Consider the following 23,848-nt stretch of genomic DNA (forward strand, 5'->3'; position numbering starts at 1 on the left):
GAACGAAGTGAGTGCATTAGCTAGTGAAAGTGTCGAAAGTGCTGGTGACAAGAGTGATGTGTCAGGTGGTGTGGTGAGTGGTGCAGGAGGGGCACACTAGGGTTCCGAGAAAATTCGCCATCGTCAATTCTCCGTCAGACAATAATTAGCTTGTTACTTCCTCATTGGAGTCGCCTTTGAATACATATTCTAGTGTCACCCATAGCTGTCTTCATTAATGACAGTGAATTGTCTGGTTACTGTTGTGATGACAAATTGACTTGACAGCGAATTCTCCTGAAACCCACATTAGGTGTCTTACCCTGCCTCGGATTCTCTTCTGACCTCCATTAAGCCTGTTGTCCTCTTGGGTTAAGGTGAGCAGCCATATTCTTGCTGGTTTAGTTAAGCTATATCCTTGTCGATTTAGTAAAGCCATAATCTTGTTGGTTTATCTTTGGTAATATGTCTTAGATAATTTCCCCGTACAATACAATACTTGGGTCTGAAAGGACGGGTTGCCCATGAAGGGGGGTGCTACCCATATGTAATTTTTCCCATAAGTTCATGTATTCAGAGTACGCGAATTCCTAGTACGCAATGTCCTCTGCCACCCATATACTCACGTACTATGAGTGCCTACTGTACAGTACCAGCTGGATTAAAGCAAGTGCAGACATACAAGGCTAGTAACTAACCCAAATAACATGTTTAATATCCCACATTTCACTACAAACTGCCACAAAGCATAATAATACATAAGCCAACAAATGATGACTCTTAATAAGTAACATACTGCAACAAGGTGTTTAAAGTTTCTCTTCATATGCTGGATCTGTTTCCCCCTTGTCTTGTTCCTGTGGAAAATCTTTCCTCCTCTGAGCTGGTGACTTCAAGAGGTAACCACCAGCATTGCTGTCCACCATAGCAATGACTGCAGTTGCTGACAGTGCAACTTTTCAGAGTTGAAGAAAGCATAATTTCAGGCATTAATTCTACTGCAATTCATACATAACAGAAAAAGTATACTTAAGATATTAACAATTAGGGAACACTCTATGCAAGTTACAAATTCTAATAATTAAAGCTGTACAGTACATTGTATTGTTCCTGTTGTTGTCAAGTAACCCCAGTCTGTTTGGACAAGCAGACCATCAACCAGAGGCAAGGACATGGGGCGGTGGCATTTTCATCGTGGGTCTACCCGCTAGAGGCTGTCGAAGGGAAGAGGAGGACTGCATGGGGCCAAACCACTGCAAACCCCCCAGAGAACCTGGGAGTGGCTTCGGTCACCCAGGCAAGTACCACATCTCCCAACAACACAAACAACAACACTGTTTTTTTCTACACCGAGAAATGACTCTTCTGCGGTCATTTCTCGAAGACTTCTAGCCAGTGACATCAAGGTCAATCCAGGATCCATCAACAAATACGTATGTCCAACATGCTCAAAACACATCGCTTCGAGTCAACAGACAAAGGGTTCAGTTTAGTGCAGTTCCTGCAAGAACTGGACCCATTTCACCTGCACAATTCATGCATCCAGAGAACATTACACAAACACCCGGACCTACTCCTTATGCTCCTTCCTCCCACCCTCTAACCCCTACACCACCCCCTCTCTTACTCCTTCCACATCTACTCAACCTAACCCACCAATCCTTCCTACACCATTCACCAGCCCCTCTCATCCTTCTTACACCATTCACCAGCCCCTCTCATCCTTCTTACACCATTCACCAGCCCCTCTCTTACTCCCTCAACACCTACTCACCTTAACCCACCAATCTTTCCCACACCATCCAATCCCCCAACCCCTCCCATTCCACCCCAAACATTATCTCTATCACAACCTTCTCCTCCACCTACACCCCCCACCATGCTGCAGCACCCAACAGACATCAAGCACACAACACTAACATTCTTCAGATAAACATAGATGGCATAAACACCAAAAAACAAGAAACTCACACAATTCAAAACATACACATTGCCATCTTACAAGAAACAAAATTACACAGAACACAAAACAACACCCGCATTTCATAACTTCACCGCCTTCACACAAGACCAGGCCAATGGCGGTATTGGTGGACTCATCACCCTGGTATACCAATCCATCAACTCTTCATATACTAGTGCACACACAAAATCACTTTTCCCCCTACACGATATCACAACAGAAATACAATCAGTTAAAATACACACATGAATGGCAAAGTTGGGAATGTACGAGTGGATGGAGTGGTTGGTCAGTGGGGTGTGCCAGCTGACGTAGATGGGAATGGAAGTGCTTTGGTGGACATCTGTGCTTGTAAGGGGTTAGCAACAGCCAACACCTACTTTCGGCATAAGATGATCCACCGGTATACATGGAGAGTAATGAGGAGGATGGATGGTAAACTTGTTGAACGAAAGGCAATGATAGACTACGTGTGTGTGGATGAGCGAATGAGAAGACAAGTGTTGGATGCAAGAGTGTGGAGAGGGTGGGGGAATGGAGTCTCGGACCATCACTTAGTGATGGCCAAGGTAGAGCTGCAAAGAAAGTGGTTGAGGAGATGAAGGGGAAGACAGGAGGAAGCAATTCCTGTGAGAAGAGTGGAGAAATTGCAAGATAGTGAGAAAATGACAGAGTATAAGAGCATAGTGGAAGAAAAATAGGGAAGGTATGAGCTAGAGCAGATGGAAGGGGTGGAAGACGTATGCAAGATATTCACGGAAGAGATAGGCACAGCGTGTGAGGCAGTTTGTGGAGTGAGGAGGAGATGCAAGGGTGTGCAAGGGACAGCATGGTGGAATGATGAGGTGAAATGAGCTGTGGAACAAAAGAAGAAGGCATATAGTGAATGGTTAGCAAGTAGAGGTAGGGGAGAAGATGAGCGAGAGAAGAGAGAGGTATATGTGAGCAGGAGAAGGGAGGTTAAGAGACTGGTGAAGGAGAGTAAAAAGAAAATGGATGAAGAGTTTGGGAGGAATCTGAGTGTGAAATGAAGGAAGAGTAAGAAATTGTTTTGGAAGGAGGTAAAGAAAGTAAGGCAGTATGAAAGGGGAAATAGTAGGGGAGTGAAAGATAGGAATAATAGATTGTTGGTGGAGAAGAGAGAGAAACTGAGGAGATGGAAGGAGCACTTTGTGGATTTGTTGAATGTAGAGAGTGAGAGCAGTGCGAGTATAAGTGGTTGGGGAATGGCTGGGAGAAGAAGAGATGAGAGGAGGGAGGAAGAGATCAGTAGGCCGGAAGTAGTGGAAGCGATGAAGAATATTAAGTTGGGAAAGGCCCCAGGAATTGATGGAGTGTGTGGTGAAATGCTTAGGTATGGGGGTGAGATTGTTGTGGAGTGGATATGGAAGTTGTGTAGATTGGCTTGGGAAGAGGGAAGGGTTCCAGAGGACTGGAAATCAGGTATAATTGTTCCTTTATACAAAGGAAAAGGGGAGAGAGAAGTATGTGGTAACCAACGGGGTATTTGGCTTCTTAGTGTGACTGATAAAATATATGGTAGAATACTCATTGACAGGGTTAGGCATATGACAGAGGAGCTAGCTGGAGAAGAACAAGGGGGATTTAGGAAGGGAAAAGGGTGTGTAGATCAGATATTTGTTCTAAGATGTTTAGTGGAGAAGTATCTAGAGAAGGGAAGGAAAGTGTATGCTGCCTTCATGGAATTGGAAAAAGCTTATGACAGAATAGATAGGCAAGGTATGTGGAAGGTATTAAGAATATATGGAGTGGAGGGGAAATTGCTGAGTGCTGTGACGAGTATGTACGAGGGAGCTAGGGCTACGGTGCGAGTGGATGGTGCGCTGAGTGAGTTCTTTGATCTCAGTGTGGGACTGAAACAGGGTTGTGTGATGTCTCCATGGCTGTTTAATATATACATAGATGGGGTTGTAAAGGAGGTGCAGGGTAGGGCAGTGGATGTGGGGGTGGCTCTAATGAATGAGGGTGAGATTTGGAAGCTTCCGGTGTTGCTGTTTGCTGATGATACAGTACTGTTGAGTGAAGATGAATGGGAGTTGCAAGGTTTGGTGAATGAATTTGGGACAGTGTGTAGGAGGAGGAATCTGAAAGTTAATGTTATGGTGTTTGACAGGAATGAAGTCACAGAGTGTGCAGTGAGGTTGGATGGTGAGGATATGGAGAATGTGAGTGCACTCAAGTACTTGGGTAGTGTGATGAGTAAGGATGGAACTTTGGGGGATGAAGTGCATGAAAGGGTACAGCAGGGAAGGAAGGTTGTTAGTACACTGAAAGCAATGATGAGAAATAGGGAGGTGAGTATGGAAGTTAAGAAGTCACCGCATGATAGTATTGTGATCCCTACCCTGAATTATGGAAGCGAGGCATGGACCTTGCAAGAGGGGAACAAGTCAAGAGTGAGAGCAGTGGAAATGAGTTACTTGAGAGGAGCATGTGGAGTGACGTGGAGGGACAGGTTGACGAATGAAGAAGTGAAGGAACGCTGTGGGGTGGATGGATGTGGATGTGGTTGAGAAGATTAGGAGAAATACACTGAGGTGGTTTGGACATGTGAAGAGAATGAAGAATGAAAGACTGACTAAGAGGGTGTATGTAGGTGAGGTGGAGGGAGGGAGAGGTAGACCGAGGATGAGGTGGAGGGATGGAGTTGAGAGGTATATGAGGGAGGGCGGGGTGAGTTGGGGGGTGGGTAGTCAAATGGTGGGTGACAGAGCGACTTGGAGGCGTTTTGTCTGCGGCCACCCTTTGCGGGATTAGGGCGTCGGGCTATAGATAGATAGATAGATAGAAAATACACACTGGCAACAAATCACACATAACAATTGCCAATACATATGTTCCCTCCCAATCATCCACCACAGTACCACACAACTGTTCTCTTCAAATACACCACATCACTAACACACCCAACATCATCTTGGGTGATGATTTCCATGCCAAGGCATCAGCCTGGCATGTCAACAACCCAGACACACACAGAGGGCTGGTACTACAATCCCAAACAGAATCTTTTCATCCTCAACAATCTCCATCAACATACCCATATCCCATACCAAGCCCTCTTCCTCCCATCATTCCCAGATATCACCTTTTGCTCCCCAAACCTCGCCCCCACAACATCCTGGAGAGTGGTCGAAACCCTTGGCTCTAATCACCTCCCAATTATCATCACTACCAAAACCAGAATCACCCCAGCTGGCCACAGACACATAAACACTAATTATAAGAAGCAAACTAGGAGGCTTTCACAAATGAAACAGAACAACACTTTGAAACATTAAACAGTACATCCATCACAAACATCAATACCGCTGTGCACACTTTCAATAGAATTATTCAAAAAGCAGACAAATGGCACATCCCTAAAGGCAATAGGAGACACAATCCCAACTTCACACCAGAAATTCAAGGTCTTATCAGTCAATATGACACACTGCAACACTCCCCAACACCCCACACACACAACACCGTACAACAAATACAGGCATTCAACTCTCAAATAAACAATAAAATATCAAGGCAGCAAACACTAAACTGGAATAATTATCTCCAAACTCTTAATCACACAACAAACACCAGCAAACTCTACAAAACACAAAACAACATCACACTTTCCAACAGCAACACTACACAATCACATGCTGCCATCACATCAATAGACACCATACCCTCAAACAAACACTCTCATCAATCACTTTTCACGTCAGTCATTTAAACTCCCCATCGAAACAACTGACGTGTCATCCGACGCAAGACAGTTCCCCACAGACTCAGACCTCACACCCTTCACTTACAATCAGACAAAGCACATCATTAGCAACCTTAAGCACTCATCTGCCTGTGGACCAGACAACGTAAGCAACACACACCTTAAACATCTTGGACAACAAGGCATACAAGCACTCACCAACATATCAAACAACAGCTACTCACACAACGTAATACCCAACACCTGGAAGCATGGTACTATCATCACTATCCCCAAACCCAACAAAGACCCCATGCTGCTTTCCTCACACTGTGCCATCACACTCCTCTGCACCCCCTCCAGTCACTGAATGACTAGTATTACAATTAGTAACACCTCACATCCCCCCAGCCCCATCACAACATGGTTGTAAGCCACTACACTCCACAAACACTCTTCTTACAGACCTTACACAAAGACTTTTTGATGGTACCAATGCAGCTAGACCACCACACAGAACATTCCTAGTCACAGTAGACATTAGCAAAGCTTTTGATGCCATCCCCTGCCATAACCTCACAAACAAAATATTCAACATAAACATGCACAATAACACAAAAAGATGGCTGGCAAACTACTTAGAAGGCAGATGTGGACATGTAACATCTGCTGGTCAATCATCGAACATCAGAAACTTCACAAACAGGATCCCTCAAGGATCTGTTTTGTCCCCTACACTCTTTAACCTATACATGCATGACATACCCACACCCCACTTACCACAGTTTTTTTTTTTTTTTTTTTTTTTTTTTTTTTTTAATGTGAGGAAGAAGGAACCAAAGGCAATGAGCCCACAAAACTGTTCCTTCCAAGAGAAAAACAAAATACAAGAGAGAGCCAAATTCAAGATCCAATCATTTCGAGATGCCTGGACACACTGCGTTTGAAAGACTGGAGATCACAGGAAGCAGGAAATACAGACAGAGGGAGACAGTTCCAGAGTTGCCCTGTTGCATAAATGAAGGACTGGGAGTAGCGGTTAACTCTTGCGTTAGAGAGCTGGACAGAAAAGGGGTGAGAGTTTCCTGCTAGACGGGTGCTACCGCCCCTCGTAGAAGTGGAGGAATGCATGCAGACAGTTCAGAGGAACAGTGACCACTGAAGTAGCGATAGAAAAGAGATAAAGATGCAACATTGCAGCGAAGAGACAGAGGTTGAAGGGAGTCAGTAAGAGGGGGAGAGTTAATGAGACGAAAAGCCTTTGACTCCACCCTATTGAGAAGAGCTGTATGTGGGGAGCCTCCCCACACATGAGAGTTGTACTCCACACAGGGGCAGATAAAACCTCTGTATAGAGTCAATAATTGTGCAGGGGCGAAGAAGGAATGGAGTTGGCTTAGCACACCCAATCGCTTGGAAGCGCATTTTACAAGAGATGTAGTATGATCTTTCCAAGACAAGTCCCGAGCAAATGAAACCCTAAGCATGTTCAACGATGATGCTGGATTAAGTTGAGTATTATTAAACATAAGAGGGTATACCTGTGGAAGATTTTGTTGGGTTGATAGGTGCAAAAACTGAGTCTTTGATGCATTAAAAACAATCAGATTATTTTTACCTCAGTCAGAGATACGAGCCAAGTCAGACATTAGGTGTGCCATAGCCTCATCCCTTGCCTGTTGAAGTAACTGCTGAGATGGACGTTGTGGGAATCGAATGGAAAGCTGAAGGGTGGAGTCATCAGCGTATGAGTGGATAGGGTTAGATGTACAGCTTAGAAGGTCATTGATGAATAAAAGGAAGAGAGTTGGTGACAGGACAGAGCCCTGAAGAACACCACTGTTAATAGATCTAGGAGAAGAACGATAGCCGTCTACAACAGCAGCTATAGAACGACCAGAAAGGAAGCTAGAGATGAAGGCACAGATAGAAGGATAGAAACTGTAAGAGGGCAGTTTGGAAATTAAAGATTTATGCCAGACTCGATCGAAAGCCTTTGAGATGTCAAGTGCAATGGCAAAGCTTTCGCCAAAGTCCCGAAAGGAGGATGATCAGGAGTATGAAAAGTAGGTGAGAAGATCGCCTGTGGAGCGTCCCTGACGGAACCCATACTGATGGGCAGAAAGAAGGTTGTGATAGGAAAGATGCTTTAAAATTTTTCTATTAAAGATAGACTCAAAAACTTTTGAGATACAGGATGTTAAAGCAATTGGACGATAGTTAGAGGGTTGGGAATGGTCACCCTTCTTTAGGACTGGCTCAATGAGAGCAAACTTCCAGCAAGAAGGAAAGGTACAAGTTGACAGACAAAGGCGAAAGAGTTTGCCTAGGCAGGGCGTAAGCACAGAAGCACAGTTCTTGAGAACAACAGGAGGGACTCCATCAGGCCCATATGCCTTATTAGTACTGAGGCCAGCAATGGCAGAAAATACATCAGCTGAAGAAATTTTAATGTTAGCCATGAGGAAGTCAGAGGGGGGAAGTGATGGAGGAACAGCACCAGAATCGTCTAAGGTGGAATTGGAGAAGAAAGTCTGAGCGAAGAGATCTGCTTTATCAGTAGAAAAAGATACACACAGCTTCCTACGCAGACAACATAACACTTAAATGTACACACCAAAACACAAGCACAGCCACGTACATCCTCCAACATTACCTTACAACACTACATGAACGGTTAACCACAAACAGACTCAATATAGCATTACAGTGACCCTTCTCACAAACTGGACAGCAGAACATAGTCACATTCCACACCTCACCATAAACAACACCCCCCTACCACACACACACACACACACACACACACACACACACACACACACATGCACACACACAAAATCCTTGGTGTAACATACATCAATGTCATTTAAACAACACATCACAAACATTAAAAATAAATTAGCACCAAGACTGAATGCCCTAAGGTCACCTGTCCATACAACATTCAGACACAACAAAGAAACCACCAACACAGTATGCAAACAATACAGTAAATACGATCAGTGATGAATTATGTAAGCCCTGCTTGGGCTTCTAACCTCAGTAAAACACACTACGACACCCTACAGACCATACAGAACAAGGCCCTAAAAATAATCACAGGCTGCACAGCTGCTACACCTACAGACCAACTTCATCAAGAAATGAAAGTCCTCAAAGTCAAGGATCATCTAGATATGAGAGGCACACAAATTCTTGCCACAGCCTCCATGAACCCACACCATCCACTACACTACATGGCTGCACATCCACACACACACAAAAAAACAATCAAAACAACACCCAGCACACGATACCATATAGAAATACTGTCATCTGTCCCCCTCCTTATCTGCCTCAAAAGAGCTTCCAAAAGCATACCCATGCTCAAATCACTCGCCGCTCCATTCAGTCACTTAAAGACAACACACTGCTGCATGCCTGGCCTCCTGATATCCACCCTTCTGAATCTTACCTCTCTCATGAGGACAGGGTTCACCTGGCCAGGCTGAGATGTGGGCATCATCCAGCCCTCTTGAGTTATCAGAAGAGGCTGGATGACTCAGTCACTGATGCCTGTCTGGGATGCAACACAGCACCCCATACTATTAAGCGTATGGATGACTGCATTACACACAATCACCTGTGCCAACAACACAACATACACTCTTTGAGAGCTCTGTGGGAAAGCCCGGTCTCAACAGTGGCCTTCCTTAGGGCTTCGGGGCTGTTTGGCCAGACTGCCTAGGGAACGACTACTACTACTACCGGAAGCAAGCAACTGCCTCCATCTCATGTAGAGAACTGATGTTTCCTTGCAGCAGACAGCACCTTGCCACAGGAAGGTGCAGGGAAGAGTGTGGAGTTTGATTCTCCAATGAACACCACATTTTGAGTTTCTCCACCCAGTTAACAGGGGCACCATGATAGGCTCCACCTTACCCCATTTTGGGTTATATGGTTACCACCCAGCATGGTAACTATATAAACATACTGTATATGAATTAACAAGTGCTAAGTACAATACTACACTCCATGAGAATTCAATTCTAAAGACAATAGTATAAACTAACAGCACAAAAATAACCTTTCTTAGTCAAAAAGGTTGCCTCTCACAGTAAGCATATGCAGTATGGGAGGCACCCTAGCAAGTGACTTCCAGTTGCAAACAACACAATACAGACATTGCATGTGGTGATGGAAGAATATCTCAGACTATGAGAACTGAGTGGGTGCATTTACTTCTTGCCCCGTTACAAAGCCTCACAAGGCTTAATAATCTTCCTCTTAAGTTGCCAATGTCTTGTCAGCTCTCTGAAATATGAGTCTGAGGCCAGGTCCCTGAACCTTAGGCTAACAGGCAGGCAAGAACCTGTGCTTGACTACTTTCTTTTGTGGATGTGACCAGTACCATTATCACTTTGTGTGGCCTTGGAGCAATGTATCTTATACACAGTGCCTCACACACTTCTGTCTTACTGATGCCTTTCTTTCTGCCTGTCAATCCCCCTCTCCCCCCTCCCCCCAGTCACTCCCCATCCACTTACACTCTACGTCTGATATTTACATTCTGCAACTCATTAACTAGCTCTCTCCATCACTTCACTAACTTTACCACCAGCATTCTGTGATTTTTATCTTTCAGCTCCAGGATATACTCCATCCCTCACCCTACCGTAGAACATCCCTAATAATAATATTTGGTGACTTTAACATAAATGATACCAATTAGCCAAACAGTCAAACAGTAGCCAGCCATAAGGCTCTCATTCTAGATCCTGCATCTCTCAACATCCTGAACAGCAACCATGCTACAACATAACATCCATACAGGCAAGCCAAAGCAGCCTCCTCTCTTGACTTCACCATATGTACTCCTATACAGTACTAGTCATTCAAACCACCCAGACAGTGATCCACAACCACTCATCCGACCATCGCCTCGTTATCATATCTCAAACAAAAGGACACCCTGTATGAAAATCTTCACAAATTACAAGAAAATCTTAACATAATTCATGCAAGACATAGAACAAGCACTAGAAACTCTTCTGGCCACTTACTAACCAATTACAACCATCAATAGAATCATTACACTCATCACTTGCAGCAAACATATGCATAAGTACACTCTCTGATATCACATCTAACACTGCACAGTTGCCAGCAAAAGTTCATCCCTATCAGAATGTGTGCTACGAGCCTACTGACCTGGTAACAGTGTGTGAGATAAAATTGCTTGGTATGATTTAAGGCAAGAATATTTAATACTTGTGAGTCAAAGACAAGTTATGCCTCAATTTAAGATAATAATGATGTGCACCAAGAGGGATGATATTCTTACTGACAAATGTGACATTAGTGTATCAATATTTTTAGTAGGGACTTGGACACAAAGGATTATTTATTTTGACTGCCAACGAGTATTTTTGGAAACAATATAATTTATCATGAGTACTAAAGATGAGGTTACAAGGAATTAATAGCCAGTCAGCCAGTAGAGAAACATCAATAAGGTGCATGTTTCACAGTGACAATGTTCTTTCTTTCTTAAATCTTGTCCTGTCCTGGACTCACTCACCACTCATCCATTGTGTTCTCAGTCAGGCTCTGCCATCATTTTTTTTTTTTTTTTTTCTAACTGAAAAATGTATTACTGTAAGTAAAGTACAGAATGAAATAAAATTAAATGCATTTGGTGAGCACTGTTTTACCTCTCTTACAGTAGATAGCTTTTTGTGTAATATCAACAAGATCTGAAGACAAAGGTGTGGAAGAAATAAATGAAGAATGGGTACATTTTACATTTATCTAAATAACTGACTAACTGTGTGCTTAACTGTAATCATATTCCTTTCAGATAATGAGATTTCTGTAAAGATACAGCTTTTGTAGTTTTCTCTATAACATGTTACAAAGAAAACACTGAGCAGATTTGAATTCGGCACTTCCCACTAAGCTAAATGGCAAAATATTCAGCCAAAATTCTCAGTAAACTTTTTAATCATAAGATTTTTAACCAAACAGCTGTATCTCAATTAGTTTCTGAGATATTTCAATGTCGAATATCAAATTTTTGCACAAAAAATTAGTATATGATCTTCAAAATAGGTCAAGATCATTTATATCTGACACAGGTACTTGGGTTACCCTAGGCTACCTTCCTGTATAGTAACTTCAAGATCTAAGAAAAAAAAATCTAATAATAACTGTTACATGTATAACTAATTGTATGATGACATATATACCAGTACACCAGTCCTGTATGAGACAGCCCTAGCATGTATTCAATGTGGATGGTGGGTGTTAGTGCCGAAGTGGTGACATGTGGAGATGTAGGAGGACTACTGGGCCCGAAGGAGGACTATTGGGACTTGGGGATAGGCCATGAAGCCTTTGTCCAGAGTCAAACAAGTTAAAAAAAAAAAAAAAAATCCGCAGATGTATAGTAAGTGTATGATACAGTAGCAAAAATGTGCAGTGTGGCTCCTGAGACCCTGTAGTAACCAGATCTGAGTATTTGCGAGCTCAGTGAAATGTGATTATCACAGGCATACCCCTTGCTCCTCTCCCTCTGAGAGCAGCACAGAAACAGCTAGTAGGTAACTAGATATGCAGGGAGTAGGACTTGCTGTACCAACAATGTCCAATAAACGTGAATACATTGTGAAGGAATATCTCAATCTGAGTTCCTGTGTTTGTTTGCTGTCACTCAACTCCCACCACACACTCACATTGTCACAGAGCTGGTATATAATAATAATAATAATAAAAATAATAATAATACATCCATCCATCATCCAATCCTACATTGCCCCATGAGAAGCATAGGAGCCCGGGGCTAGGCAGTTGGTCTCAACATTTAAGATGAGAGTGACCAGCCTCACTCATCCCTCAATGGCATTACATGAGCAATCAACACCAACCACTCCTTGGATATAAACCTTCACCAGTTCAATCCGACTGGAGAGCAATAAATACCCACTAAACCACCAGGTGCCAAAATTAGGCTATATGGTTACCACCCAGCATAGTAAATGGTTTCCTGGTGTACAGGAAACCATTTGGCTTGTCACTCAGTGTAGAGTCACCCACAGGCTGAAGGAAAAGGAAAGAATGAAGGAAATAAAGACAGAAGAGGGAGTGTAAAGTCATCCATAGGCAGAGAGACAAGGAAAGAAAGAAGGAAAGACAGAAGAGGATGGAAGAGAGGAAAGGACAGACACCCGAGAGCAGCACTACATCGAGTGAGTGGATGGTGAGCGCCCCCACCTACCACAAAATAATACTAATAATAATAATAATACTGTACAACTACTACAACTGCTAATAATAATAACAATGATAATCATCATCATCATCATCATCACCATCATCTAATCCTGTGTTGCCCCATGAAGAAAGTAGGAGCCCAGGGTAAGGCAAGTTGGTCCTGACACTTATGATGAGAGTGACCAGCCTCACTCATCCCTGAGTGGCAGTACGTGAGCAATAAACCCCAACCACCCTCTGGATAGAAACCTGCACAGGCTCAATCCAATTGGAGTGCTTTAATTGCCCACTAAAACACTAGGCACCATAATTTGGTTATATGGTTACCATCCATCCATCCATCCATCCACTCATTATCCAATCCTACCTTGCACCATGAGGAGCGTAGGAGCCCAGGACTAAGCATGTTGGTCCTGACATTTAAGTTGAGAGTAACTAGCCTCACTCATTCCTGAGTGGTATTACGTGAGCAATAAGCCCCAACCATCCCTTGGATATAAACCTTCACTGGGTCAATTCGATTGGAGCACCGCAATTACCCACTGAACCACCAGGTGCCATAATTTGGTTATATGGTCACCACCCAGCAAAGTAAATGGTTTCCTGGTGTACAGGAAACCATTTGGCTTGCCATTCAGTGTACAGTCACCCATAGGCAGAAAGAACAGGAAGAAAGAAGGAAAGAAAGATGAAAGAGGGAGTGTAAAGTCACCCGTCGGCAGAAGGAAGGAAAGAATGAAGTAAAGAATGATAGAAGAGGAAGGAAGGAAAGAAGGGAGGAGAGGAAAGGGCAGACACCCAAGAGCAGCACTACGTGGAGTGAGTGGATGGTGAACGCCCCCACCAACCACCTAACGTAGTAAATGGTTCCCTGGTGTACAGGAAACCATTTGGCTTGTCACTTAGTGCAGAGTCACCCATAGGCAGAAAGAAAAGAGAAGAATGAAGGGAAAGAAAGACAGAAGAGGAAGTGTAAAGTCACCCGCAGGAAATAATAATAACTGGTGGTAGGTGGGGGCACTCACCATCCACTCACTTGATATAGTGCTGCTTGAGGGTGACCGCCCTTTCCTCTCTTTCTTCTTTCTTTCCTTCCTTCCTCTTCTGTCTTTCTTTCCTTCATTCTTTCCTCTTTCATCTGTCTACGGGTGACCCTACACTGAGGGACAAGCTAAATGGTTTCCTGTATACCAGGAAACCATTCACTATGCTGGGTGGTAACCATAAAACCAAATTGTGGCACCTGGTGGTTTAGTGGGTAATTAAGGTGCTCCAATCAGACTGAGCCTGTGCAGGTTTATATCCACAGGGTAGCTGGGGTTTATTGCTCTTGTAATGCCACTCAGGGGTGAGTAAGGTCGGTCACTCTCATCTTAAACCCCTGGAACATGAAGACGCGATTTGTGTTCTTTGGGTGTTTCCTAATAAAAGCACAGAGAAGCGAATCGAGTTCCAAAGCAGATTCTCGGCTGATTTGCGTCAAATTTTGATGCATCATAGCAGGCCAGTCTAGTGTCCAAAGTAAATTCTTGGCAACACTATCGGCCCTGGCATGGGACAGTGCATATCAGTAATCCACAGTATCTCACCACCAGCCAGGCGGAAGGGTAGCACTGCGTCCGTCGTCCCCTTAAACCCCTTTATTTTCCCCATCCCGCCTGAGGCAGAAGCCGTGATTAAAATATTGTTATTGTATAGTGTTTGTGACAATATTGTGAAGTGACTGTGTCTATGGAACATACATATATTGTTTGTAAAGCACTGGCGCAGTTATCAGCCATTAGGCCTAGGGCAGGAGTCGTATTTGTTATACCAGGGTATCCTAATCTGCTTCACCCTGCCCCAAATGATGTGAGTATTTTGCCTATATAGTGAAGCCAATGCTTATATTGTGTGAAACATATACTGCCTGGATTAGTGAAATAACTGACCTACCTTAGCAGGCGTTACGTACGCCATAGAGATACGCCGTATTCGGAAAGGGAACAGACACCATGTGCACCATATTCATGAAGGGAATAACAGAGAAGGGTGGGATGGAATCACTGTGACAGTGATATTATTGCGTATGGTTTAGTGTGAAATATACAGTACGTATATGGTGTGTGTGTGTGTGTGTGTGTGTGTGTGTGTGTGTGTGTGTGTGTGTGTGTGTGTGTGTGTGTGTGCGTGCACACACACACACACACACACACACACACACACACACACACACACACACACACACACAATTTATAAGGGAGGAAACAGGGAAGAACCCCTGAATTATAGACCAGTGTCCCTAACCAGCATGGTCGCAAAATTGTGTGAGAGAATTCTGAAAGATAGATGGATAAAATGTCTGGAAGAGATGAATATTCTGGCTGAAAGTCAGTTTGGATTCAGAAGTGGAAGGTCATGTGTTTCCAACCAGTTGAGCTTTTACTCAAGAGCGATTGACATTCTACAGGAGAGAGACGGTTGAGTGGATTGTGTTTTTACATTTGCAGAAGGCCTTCGACATGGTACCCCATATGAGACTAATGTGGAAACTAGAGCACATAGGAGGACTGAAGGGAAACCTCCTGGAATCAATGAGAGACTTTTTGAGAGTCAGACAAAGGAGGACAGTAATAAAGGACAGGATGTCTGGACGGAGGGAAGTAACAAGTGGAGTCCCACAGGGCTCGGTACTAGTGCCAGTAATGTTCCTGATTTACGTTAAATGATATGGTAGATGGACTGAACAGTTATGCAAATCTGTTTGCTGATGATGCAAAGATCTTGAGGAAGGCAGAGGTTGAGGAGGACCGTAAAATGCTGCAGGAGGATCTGGACAGGATACATGATTGGAGCCGGATGTGGGAAATGAAATTCAACGCAAAAGAAATGTAAAATATTGGAAATGGGTAAAAGTACCAAGAGGCCATCACTGAATTATTTGATGGGTAATGAACCAAGCACAAAAGCGAGAGAAGAGAAAGATTTGGGTGTGCTGGTCCAGGATAGTTTGTCACATGAAAAACATATTAACAAGATGGTTAGAAGAGATGTATAAACTCTTGACTAACATAAGTGTAGCATTTCATTATATGGATGAGGACATGATGAAAAAATTGATAGTGGCCATGATCTGCCCCAGGTTAGAATACGCAGCAGCAGTGTGGTCCCCACATAAAAAGAAAGATATAAACAAGATTGAGGGAATACAAAGAACAGCAACCAAGATGGTCCCCAGTCTGGCAGATCTGTCATAGAGAGAAAGGCTGGAAAATCTGAATTTGCTTTCTTTAGAGGAAAGAAGAGAGAGGGGCGACATGACTGCAGTGTTCAGGACCATAATGGGAGTAGATAAAACTGACAGAGAAGATCTGTTTGTATGGGATAAAAGAGTAACAAGAGGACATCGAATGAAACTGAAGAAGCCATTTTGCTTGAAGGATATCAAGAAATACAGTTTTCCTTATAGATGTACAGACCTGCGGAAGAGCCTGAACAAAGAGATCATCCAGTCTAAAAACTTAAATGAGTTTTATGCTAAATTTCACTTATCTAGAAACAGTGATGGGACCTCATGAGCGTAGCTCATTTCCTGTATATCACAATTGGGTAAATACATTACAGTCACTACTCATTATACGTTGAACCAGTATACAATAATTCACTACAACGATAACAAAAAGTTACATCCCAAAATCCAATTTACAATGAATTTCCTGCTATAACAACATTGCCATCAGAAAATTTCATATGAAGTGCCAGGTGCATGCAAGGCGACCGTCGCTTGTTTCAGGCAAGATGGCGGCCCTGGTGTGCAGAGCATTGTTTTGGTTCAGTTGCAGTCCTGCCTCCCCTTCAAAGCCAACTCATTCATGTGTGCCCCCCTGCTATCGTCACTCCTCAGCCAAGTATCGTACTACAGTATACATCATGTAGTACCAAGCCAACGTTACACAAGTGTGATTGTTGTGTTGTTTCAACAATTTACTGTACGTGAGTAACGCTGCCTGTATTCGTGTGACAGTATTTGCTTTGGTCTTGGAGACGACTTGGACCGACACAGGATGTGATTAAGGTGGGTTGTCATTTTTGTTTCAGTCTTGGGTAGGTAACTTTGGGAAGTTGAGTTGACCTAACCCTCCTTTTCTAATGTATTTCAATCTCCCGATTAATGATAAACTCGTTATACAATAAGTATGACCTGACGTAACCCCATCATATGAGTAGTGACTGTACATAACTCCTCATCTTCAAATCCCTCAAGGTCCTGCCAGCAGTTCAACACCCATCTGGAGGAAGTGAGTTTTCCGTATTTTGTTGATCTGTATATTGACCTATTTCTATATTTTACACAAATCATTACTGTTTTTTTACATACACACATGTGAGATGGAAAGAAGTACAGCTTCAGTATCAGTAGCTAGCAAATAGACTAGTGGGCATGTTGAGTTTCTGAGAGCACTATATAAAAGCTTATGATATTTTTCATGTATACTTTGAATAAAACGAAATATACCTAGTGAGTGAAATATGTTGGTGTGAGTGAGGCAGGAAAAATTGACAGTGTGCTGGGAGTTATACTGTTCCTTATCATCCATTTACTCAAAATGTATTGGACGTATCGATTTCCAGAAAGAACCAGGATGAAGTGCATAAAATTCTACATATGTACATGAAATAACAATGTAACATCTAAGACCAAAATTCATTGTTACAAAGGCGGGACTATAACAGTTACTGTGCCCGCATGACAGAAGTGCAGCATGTGCATGGGCACCAAGTAATTTTATGCGATTTACTCGGAAACTATGAGGCACATGAAAAATCTGCGGATACCACGAGGAAGCCCAAGAAATTCTACACAAGATGATGAAATAAAAACATAACCTCTGTGAGAAAACTTTTGCACTAGAGCGTCGTGAACAAAAAATAAGTTCCCTTTAGGGAATTACTTTTAGTTTTTAGTTATTTTCTTGAAAAATAAAAATCGTATAAAAAAGCCGCAAACTTTATTAGAAACCTGATGAAATTCTCTTTCTAAACACCTAATAAATTTTTTTTGTACATATGATGGAAAACATTTGAGTTATGATGTTGGGAAGTGAGACTGATGTTCTGAAATGCTTATTCACACCGGCCTAATGTACTTCCATTTGTACCTTTTTTTTTTCTTTTGCTCATTGGCTAGAACAAACATCAGCGAATATGATGATGTAGTTTTAATGACAATGTATATATTTTTGGGTGGCGAAAATAAGGTGAGAATACATGTTTTCGTAGGCATGCGGGGGGGCTGGTGGAGAGGCGGGTGGAATATAATCGTGTGCCAGAAAACTTACCGAAACTTATCATGTGTAGGAGGGTTAAATGTCAGGACCAACTTGCCTAGCTCCAGGCTCCTATGCTCCCTCATGGGGCAACACAGGACTGGATGATGAATGAAGAATCATCATCATCATCATCACGATCACCTTAATCATCTTCATCATAATCATCATCATCGTCATCATCTTCATCATCCAAATAATATATAAAATCTACAGATGTCTTCCAGTGAAGACAACAGTACAGAAATAACAACAACAACAATAATAATAATAACAATAATAATAATGCCTGTAATAATATCACAGTACTGTATAATCATCATCACCATCATCATGATCCTTATGCCTACCTAAAGATAGAGTGAGGTAAGATCCAAAACAATGAAACAGAAGGTAAAACAGTGAAAGAGGCATCAAGCATGCCCAGTGTAATGGACAGACAATAAGTCACACATCATTCAAGCCCCGGGGATCCTGGCTCCACAGTGACTTAATAATACATACATTTCTTTGCAGATGCACTTCACGTACACCTGCCAGGTAAAGTTAAACTGTCAATTATTAATGACAGCTAAAAAGGGTGCTAAACCATTGTCATGTGAGCTTCCATACTAAGTTCATCCAACTAACTCTATTGCCTATTCTAATTTCCTCAACTTCTGTCTCTCACTTTTTTACACACACACATTCATGAAGTGTGCACAAATATCAGTGTAATTAAAAGTATGAAAAGAGGCTGACATAAAGGGGCAAATACAGTGGTAAGTAAGGGGAGGTGTGCACTGGAATGTGTGGAAAGATGAGGAAGATACTTACTACTGAGCCACACCATGTAGGACATCTCCAACATGAGGTACCCATAATTATCCACAATGAATCCTCCCAACATGCTGATGAGGGCAAGCCCAAGATTCTGGATACTCTGCATCCTGTTAAAATACTTATATAAATCACTCTTTCTCAGTCCACAAACTCATCTATAACTACCACAAACAGTCTTGTAAAAGTGCATAAACTACTTTCCACTCACAGTTATTCTTTTACAGTACAGGTATCTACTGTATCTGTAACTCCCAGGATGATACTCAATTCTCAGTCTTGAAACCAGTCCTCAGTTTAAAACCTGGATTACAACAAAATTCCAGAGAACATATTCAAAATGAGGTATTTGTGCTGCTGAGGTTACTCAAGCTGCCTTGAGGGGGTAGACTGACAGAAGACTGAGGTTGGCATTATACAGTACTAACATGATTCAAGATTGCTCTTTAACCCTTATGCGCCGATTGATAAGTATAGCCGTCACGATTTTGGGCGCGGAACAACGCCGGTTGATGTGTATAGCCTAGCTGCAAGCGTCTTCCAGCCACCCTGTGAACTTTAACGTATCCTTACTCATCGATGGGACCACCTGGAGACGTGGGGATACTTTCATTTGAAAGAGGAAGAGTTGCTGAGTCTTATGTATCTTTAATTTTTTCTCTAGCTGTTACAGTTTGGCAGATATTAGGGTTTGAAGTAAGGGTATTTTTCTCCATCACGGACATCCCCCGTAGGGAGAAGCGTGCGACATCAGAAAACCCCCAGTGTGTTGGGGTTAAACAATCTGCTATTACTACCATACATTGGTAACATAAACTTTCTCAACTGCTACAAACAGCAGCTTAATATTAATGAACTTCTATAAAATAAACAGTAATCAGTGAATACAATATATTTTTCTAGTACCAAAGGTACATATATTTTATCAGAAATATATACAGTATTTGTTTCCAGGACCCTGGGTAATGATAGTTCACAACATTTAAACAGGCTATCTGTAAAATTTTCTCTGTATTAAAGTACAGTATGACCGAAGCATTTTGATTTAATTCAACTTGTGATACTTTTCATCAGAACAGTATAAGAACAACTGATAAATGATATTTACATTATACCATCTATTTTATAATGTAAACAAGGCCATAACAGCAACAACTACACAAACATTACACCAACAAAATGTGGTATGACTTGCAAGCCTGTGTAGTGATAAAAATCAATTATCAGTTAATTCTCGTGTATATACATTTATACACATACAGCATGTACCAGTCAATCACTGTGTAACACGGATGACTGGGAATGGACAAGGATGATGTTACTCAAACATGTGTTACTCAAACAATATGTATGCATGTATAACAGTACAATGTGTTCTGGCAACTTTCCAAAACTCACTTTTACCCCTTCTTAACGCCCTACCCCACACAGATTACCCCCTACTTATACTCAACATCAGATAAAACTGAAAGAGATAATGTATAACTATTGTAAATAAGAACATGAATGGTATTAAAATCGCATTAACAAAAACGAAAGTTAGGCTGGTTACTCGCGTTGTTGATGCATAGCTCCGTGACACTCCCCCCGCCCCCAATGTTATTGTTGTCATTGTTGAGACGTTCCTGCTCCTGCTATTCCTTCCTTCAACATAAAAGTCAAATCCTTTGAAGTCCAGGACTGAAACAACAGAACTGACCTCGTCATCAGAGGAGGATGTACTTGTATGTAAGCTGACCAATCATAATGATTTGGCAGGTGACAGAACCGCACGCAACTTTCAAATTGTGTCGCCCAGCCAGCTGACACTTCCTGCATAAGCTTAATATTTTTCCCATGTTCATTATGACTTGTTGTACTATGCTGACAATGATAGAAAAAAAATGTGCAATTCTACAGTGCATTATTCAAGGAGTAACTGTATATGTACATACAGTAATCCCTCATTTACCTAGACATAATACAGCCAAAGGTATGTCCAGACAGTGGTAACATCCGGATAGTGAACACTATTCCCCTACCACACCCAGACCCTACCTATACCCAAATTCCAACCTATACCTAACCTATTCGTACAATACCTATTCTTAATTTGGCGGTGTTTTCGGGTCATTCAGGCATATTTAGACATCAAAACACACAAAAGAATATCCAAAGTAATGCTAAATACCAAGAAAACCATGCAGAAAAACCACTAAAAACCAAAAAACACCCTACCTATACAATACTCTATGTATGAGCCCTCCTTATTATGGCAGTATTTTCCAGTCATTCTGCCATATTTTGACATCAAAACATAAATACAATTATCCAAAATAATTTTCAACGCCAAGAAAACCATGAGGGAAAAAAAAAAAAAAAACGATGAAAACCAGAGAACACCCTACCTATACACTACTGTATGAACAGTACCCCTCCTAATTTTGGGACTGTTTTCAGGTCAATCTGCCATATTTAGGCATCAAAACACACATAAGAATATCCAAAGTAATGCTAAACATAAGAAAACCATTTAAAAAAAAAAGTGAAAACCGACAAACACCCATCCTATACACTACTCTACGTACAGTGCCCCTCCTAATTTTGGCACTGTTTTCCGGTCATTCTGTCATACTGAGACATGAAAACACACATAGGATTATCCATATTAATGCTAAACATCACAAAAACACTGCATAACCAACAAAAATCTTTAAAAAAACTAAAAACAGCTTGAAAACCAGTTATCTGTGACAAATGGTTGCTTCTGGGACTCAAAAATATGCCACCAGAAATTGGTTATATTGAACAGGGAGCCAGCTGTTTGCAGTTTTGCTTTTCGCCACTAGGAGGAGTCAGCAACATCCCCTGTGCGTCAGTTTGGCCCCAGCCGTGTCTGTGAGCGGACGTGTTGTTGAGCTACGTTTACCATTGTAACATGGTGTGTAGGTGGTTTGGTGGTTCTGCAATGGCAGACCAATGGCACAGCAATGTCAAGTTGATGTTGATCATTTTCTTTGATATCCAGGGGATTGTTCACAAGGAATTCGTCCCACCTGAACAGTCTGTCTGCGGAAAGTTTTACTTTGAAGTTTTACACCGTCTGAGGGAGAACATCTGCCGTAAACGTCCAGAAGAGTGGAAGAACAAGGACTGGGTCCTGCATCATGACAATGCCCCTGCCCACACATCAACTGCTGTCTGGCAGTTCCTGGCTTCCACTGACACGGTAGTTATTCCCCACCCACCCTATTCACCTGACCTTGCCCCCTGCGACTTTTTCTTGTTTCCGAAGCTGAAGTTATGACTGAAAGGGAGTTGATTTGACTCGAGTGAGGAGATCCAGACAGAATCACAGGAGGTGCTCAAGACCATCATGCCTGAAGCCTTCCAGGGATGCATGGACTTGTGGAAGGAATGCTGGGACCACTGTATACATGCCTAAGGGGACTACTTCGAAGGCAACAGTGAGAACTAGGAGGTAAGGTAACTTATTTTCCTACAATATTCAAAGTACTGGAACTTTTGGGTAGTACCTCGTATACATCTCCTAACCGTCAGCAGACGTGTAAAGCCGTCATGATTCAGGGCGCAGAATGCCACCGGCTGATGCCATATACAGCACTCACCTTCCCGCCACCCTTTGAACTCGCAATCATTTTCTGTGATACCCACCAGGTAGGCAGGATCCCCAGGTACCCCGCAGATGTGCAGTTCAGTCTGTACATGGCAATGGTAGTGTGAGGAGCCATGTGCTCTTCTTCGTTATCGTCCGATTCTGTTGCACTGTGTGAAGGGCCGATCACCTCACTGACCCCTGTGAAAGTTCTGCCCTTAATGCCAGGGAAAGGGCTAAGTGATAGTGCCATTGGACATGCCTTGGACAACACCATGTCCTCATGGACACTTAGCAACAACACGTCCTCGGAGGAGAGGAAGAGCTAACATGTGGAGAGTGATCTCCCTTGCCCTCCAACCCCTACCTGCTCTCTGATGCCAAAAAAGGCTCTGAAACTCCTTCAGGAGGAGGGAGGGCATATGAATGTAATGAATTTGCCAAGAAGGAGGCAACTGATGACCCTGTACACTGGGAAGGTGACCATGGAGCGGTCATCAGTGGCACAAACACCGAAGAGCCGTCTCTCCTACACTCTCATCGCCTGCTCGCCAACGTCTTGCCCTACAACGATCCCCTACACCTCAGCCTAGCACCTCAAGGGCTGTTTCTCCACAACCAGGCCCTTCGGGAGTGGTATTTCCCACACGGGCCCCACATGGAGATACTCAGCACCGAGCGTCTCGCGTCTCCCCAGGCATGCATCAGGTGAGTCATCACCCGCTTACTCCCCCACCTCCCACACCTCTCCCTCTCCTTCCCCCTCACCCCCTGCCCGTGAGCGTGCATGAGTGATGAAAAAACATCCTGCAACTGCCAGACGGCCGGCTTTACCATGTGTGGTAGAGTCGATACCTTTGTGTTGGAAGATGGTGCCAGCTTTGAGCCGTCTGTGCTGGTATTTGATGAGGAGTGAGCATGTGTGCAGGAGGATGAGATTCCTCCAAGGCCCTGGACTATTAGCAACATTTTCAGGGCAATATTTACAACCACCACTATGCACTGCCTGGTGAAGGAAATCAATTTTCACCAGGCCATGTGTGTGCGGTGGCTGGACCTGGCTGTCAACAAGAGCAAGCACATGCATGACTGGATACCTGTGGAGGTGGGGGAGATGTTTGTGTGGCTCGCCATGTTGATTTCGCATGTAAGAAAACATGTGCTCCATGACTATTGGTCGGATGATGAACTCGTGGGCACACATGTCTTCGGTAAGTATATGG

The 23,848-nt window shown here is 42.9% G+C and overlaps 1 protein-coding gene across 2 annotated transcripts in view; it reads right to left on the reverse strand.

The window, feature by feature from the left end:
- LOC145393490 (lysosomal dipeptide transporter MFSD1-like) overlaps positions 1 to 23,848 on the reverse strand; it is a 306,345-nt gene that overhangs the window by 39,092 nt on the left and 243,405 nt on the right. The window contains exon 9 of one of the 2 annotated variants that reach the window (XM_080267610.1): positions 19,028 to 19,140. The exons of the other annotated variant lie outside the window; for it this stretch is intronic. Coding sequence (XP_080123736.1) covers positions 19,028 to 19,140 — 113 coding nt within the window. The remainder of the gene's footprint in view (positions 1 to 19,027; positions 19,141 to 23,848) is intronic. 2 annotated transcript variants of the gene reach the window in all.

Source organism: Coenobita brevimanus, chromosome 24 (assembly GCF_032717465.1).
Source record: "Coenobita brevimanus isolate Jiangsu-jjx chromosome 24, ASM3271746v2, whole genome shotgun sequence".
NCBI lineage: Eukaryota > Metazoa > Arthropoda > Malacostraca > Decapoda > Coenobitidae > Coenobita > Coenobita brevimanus.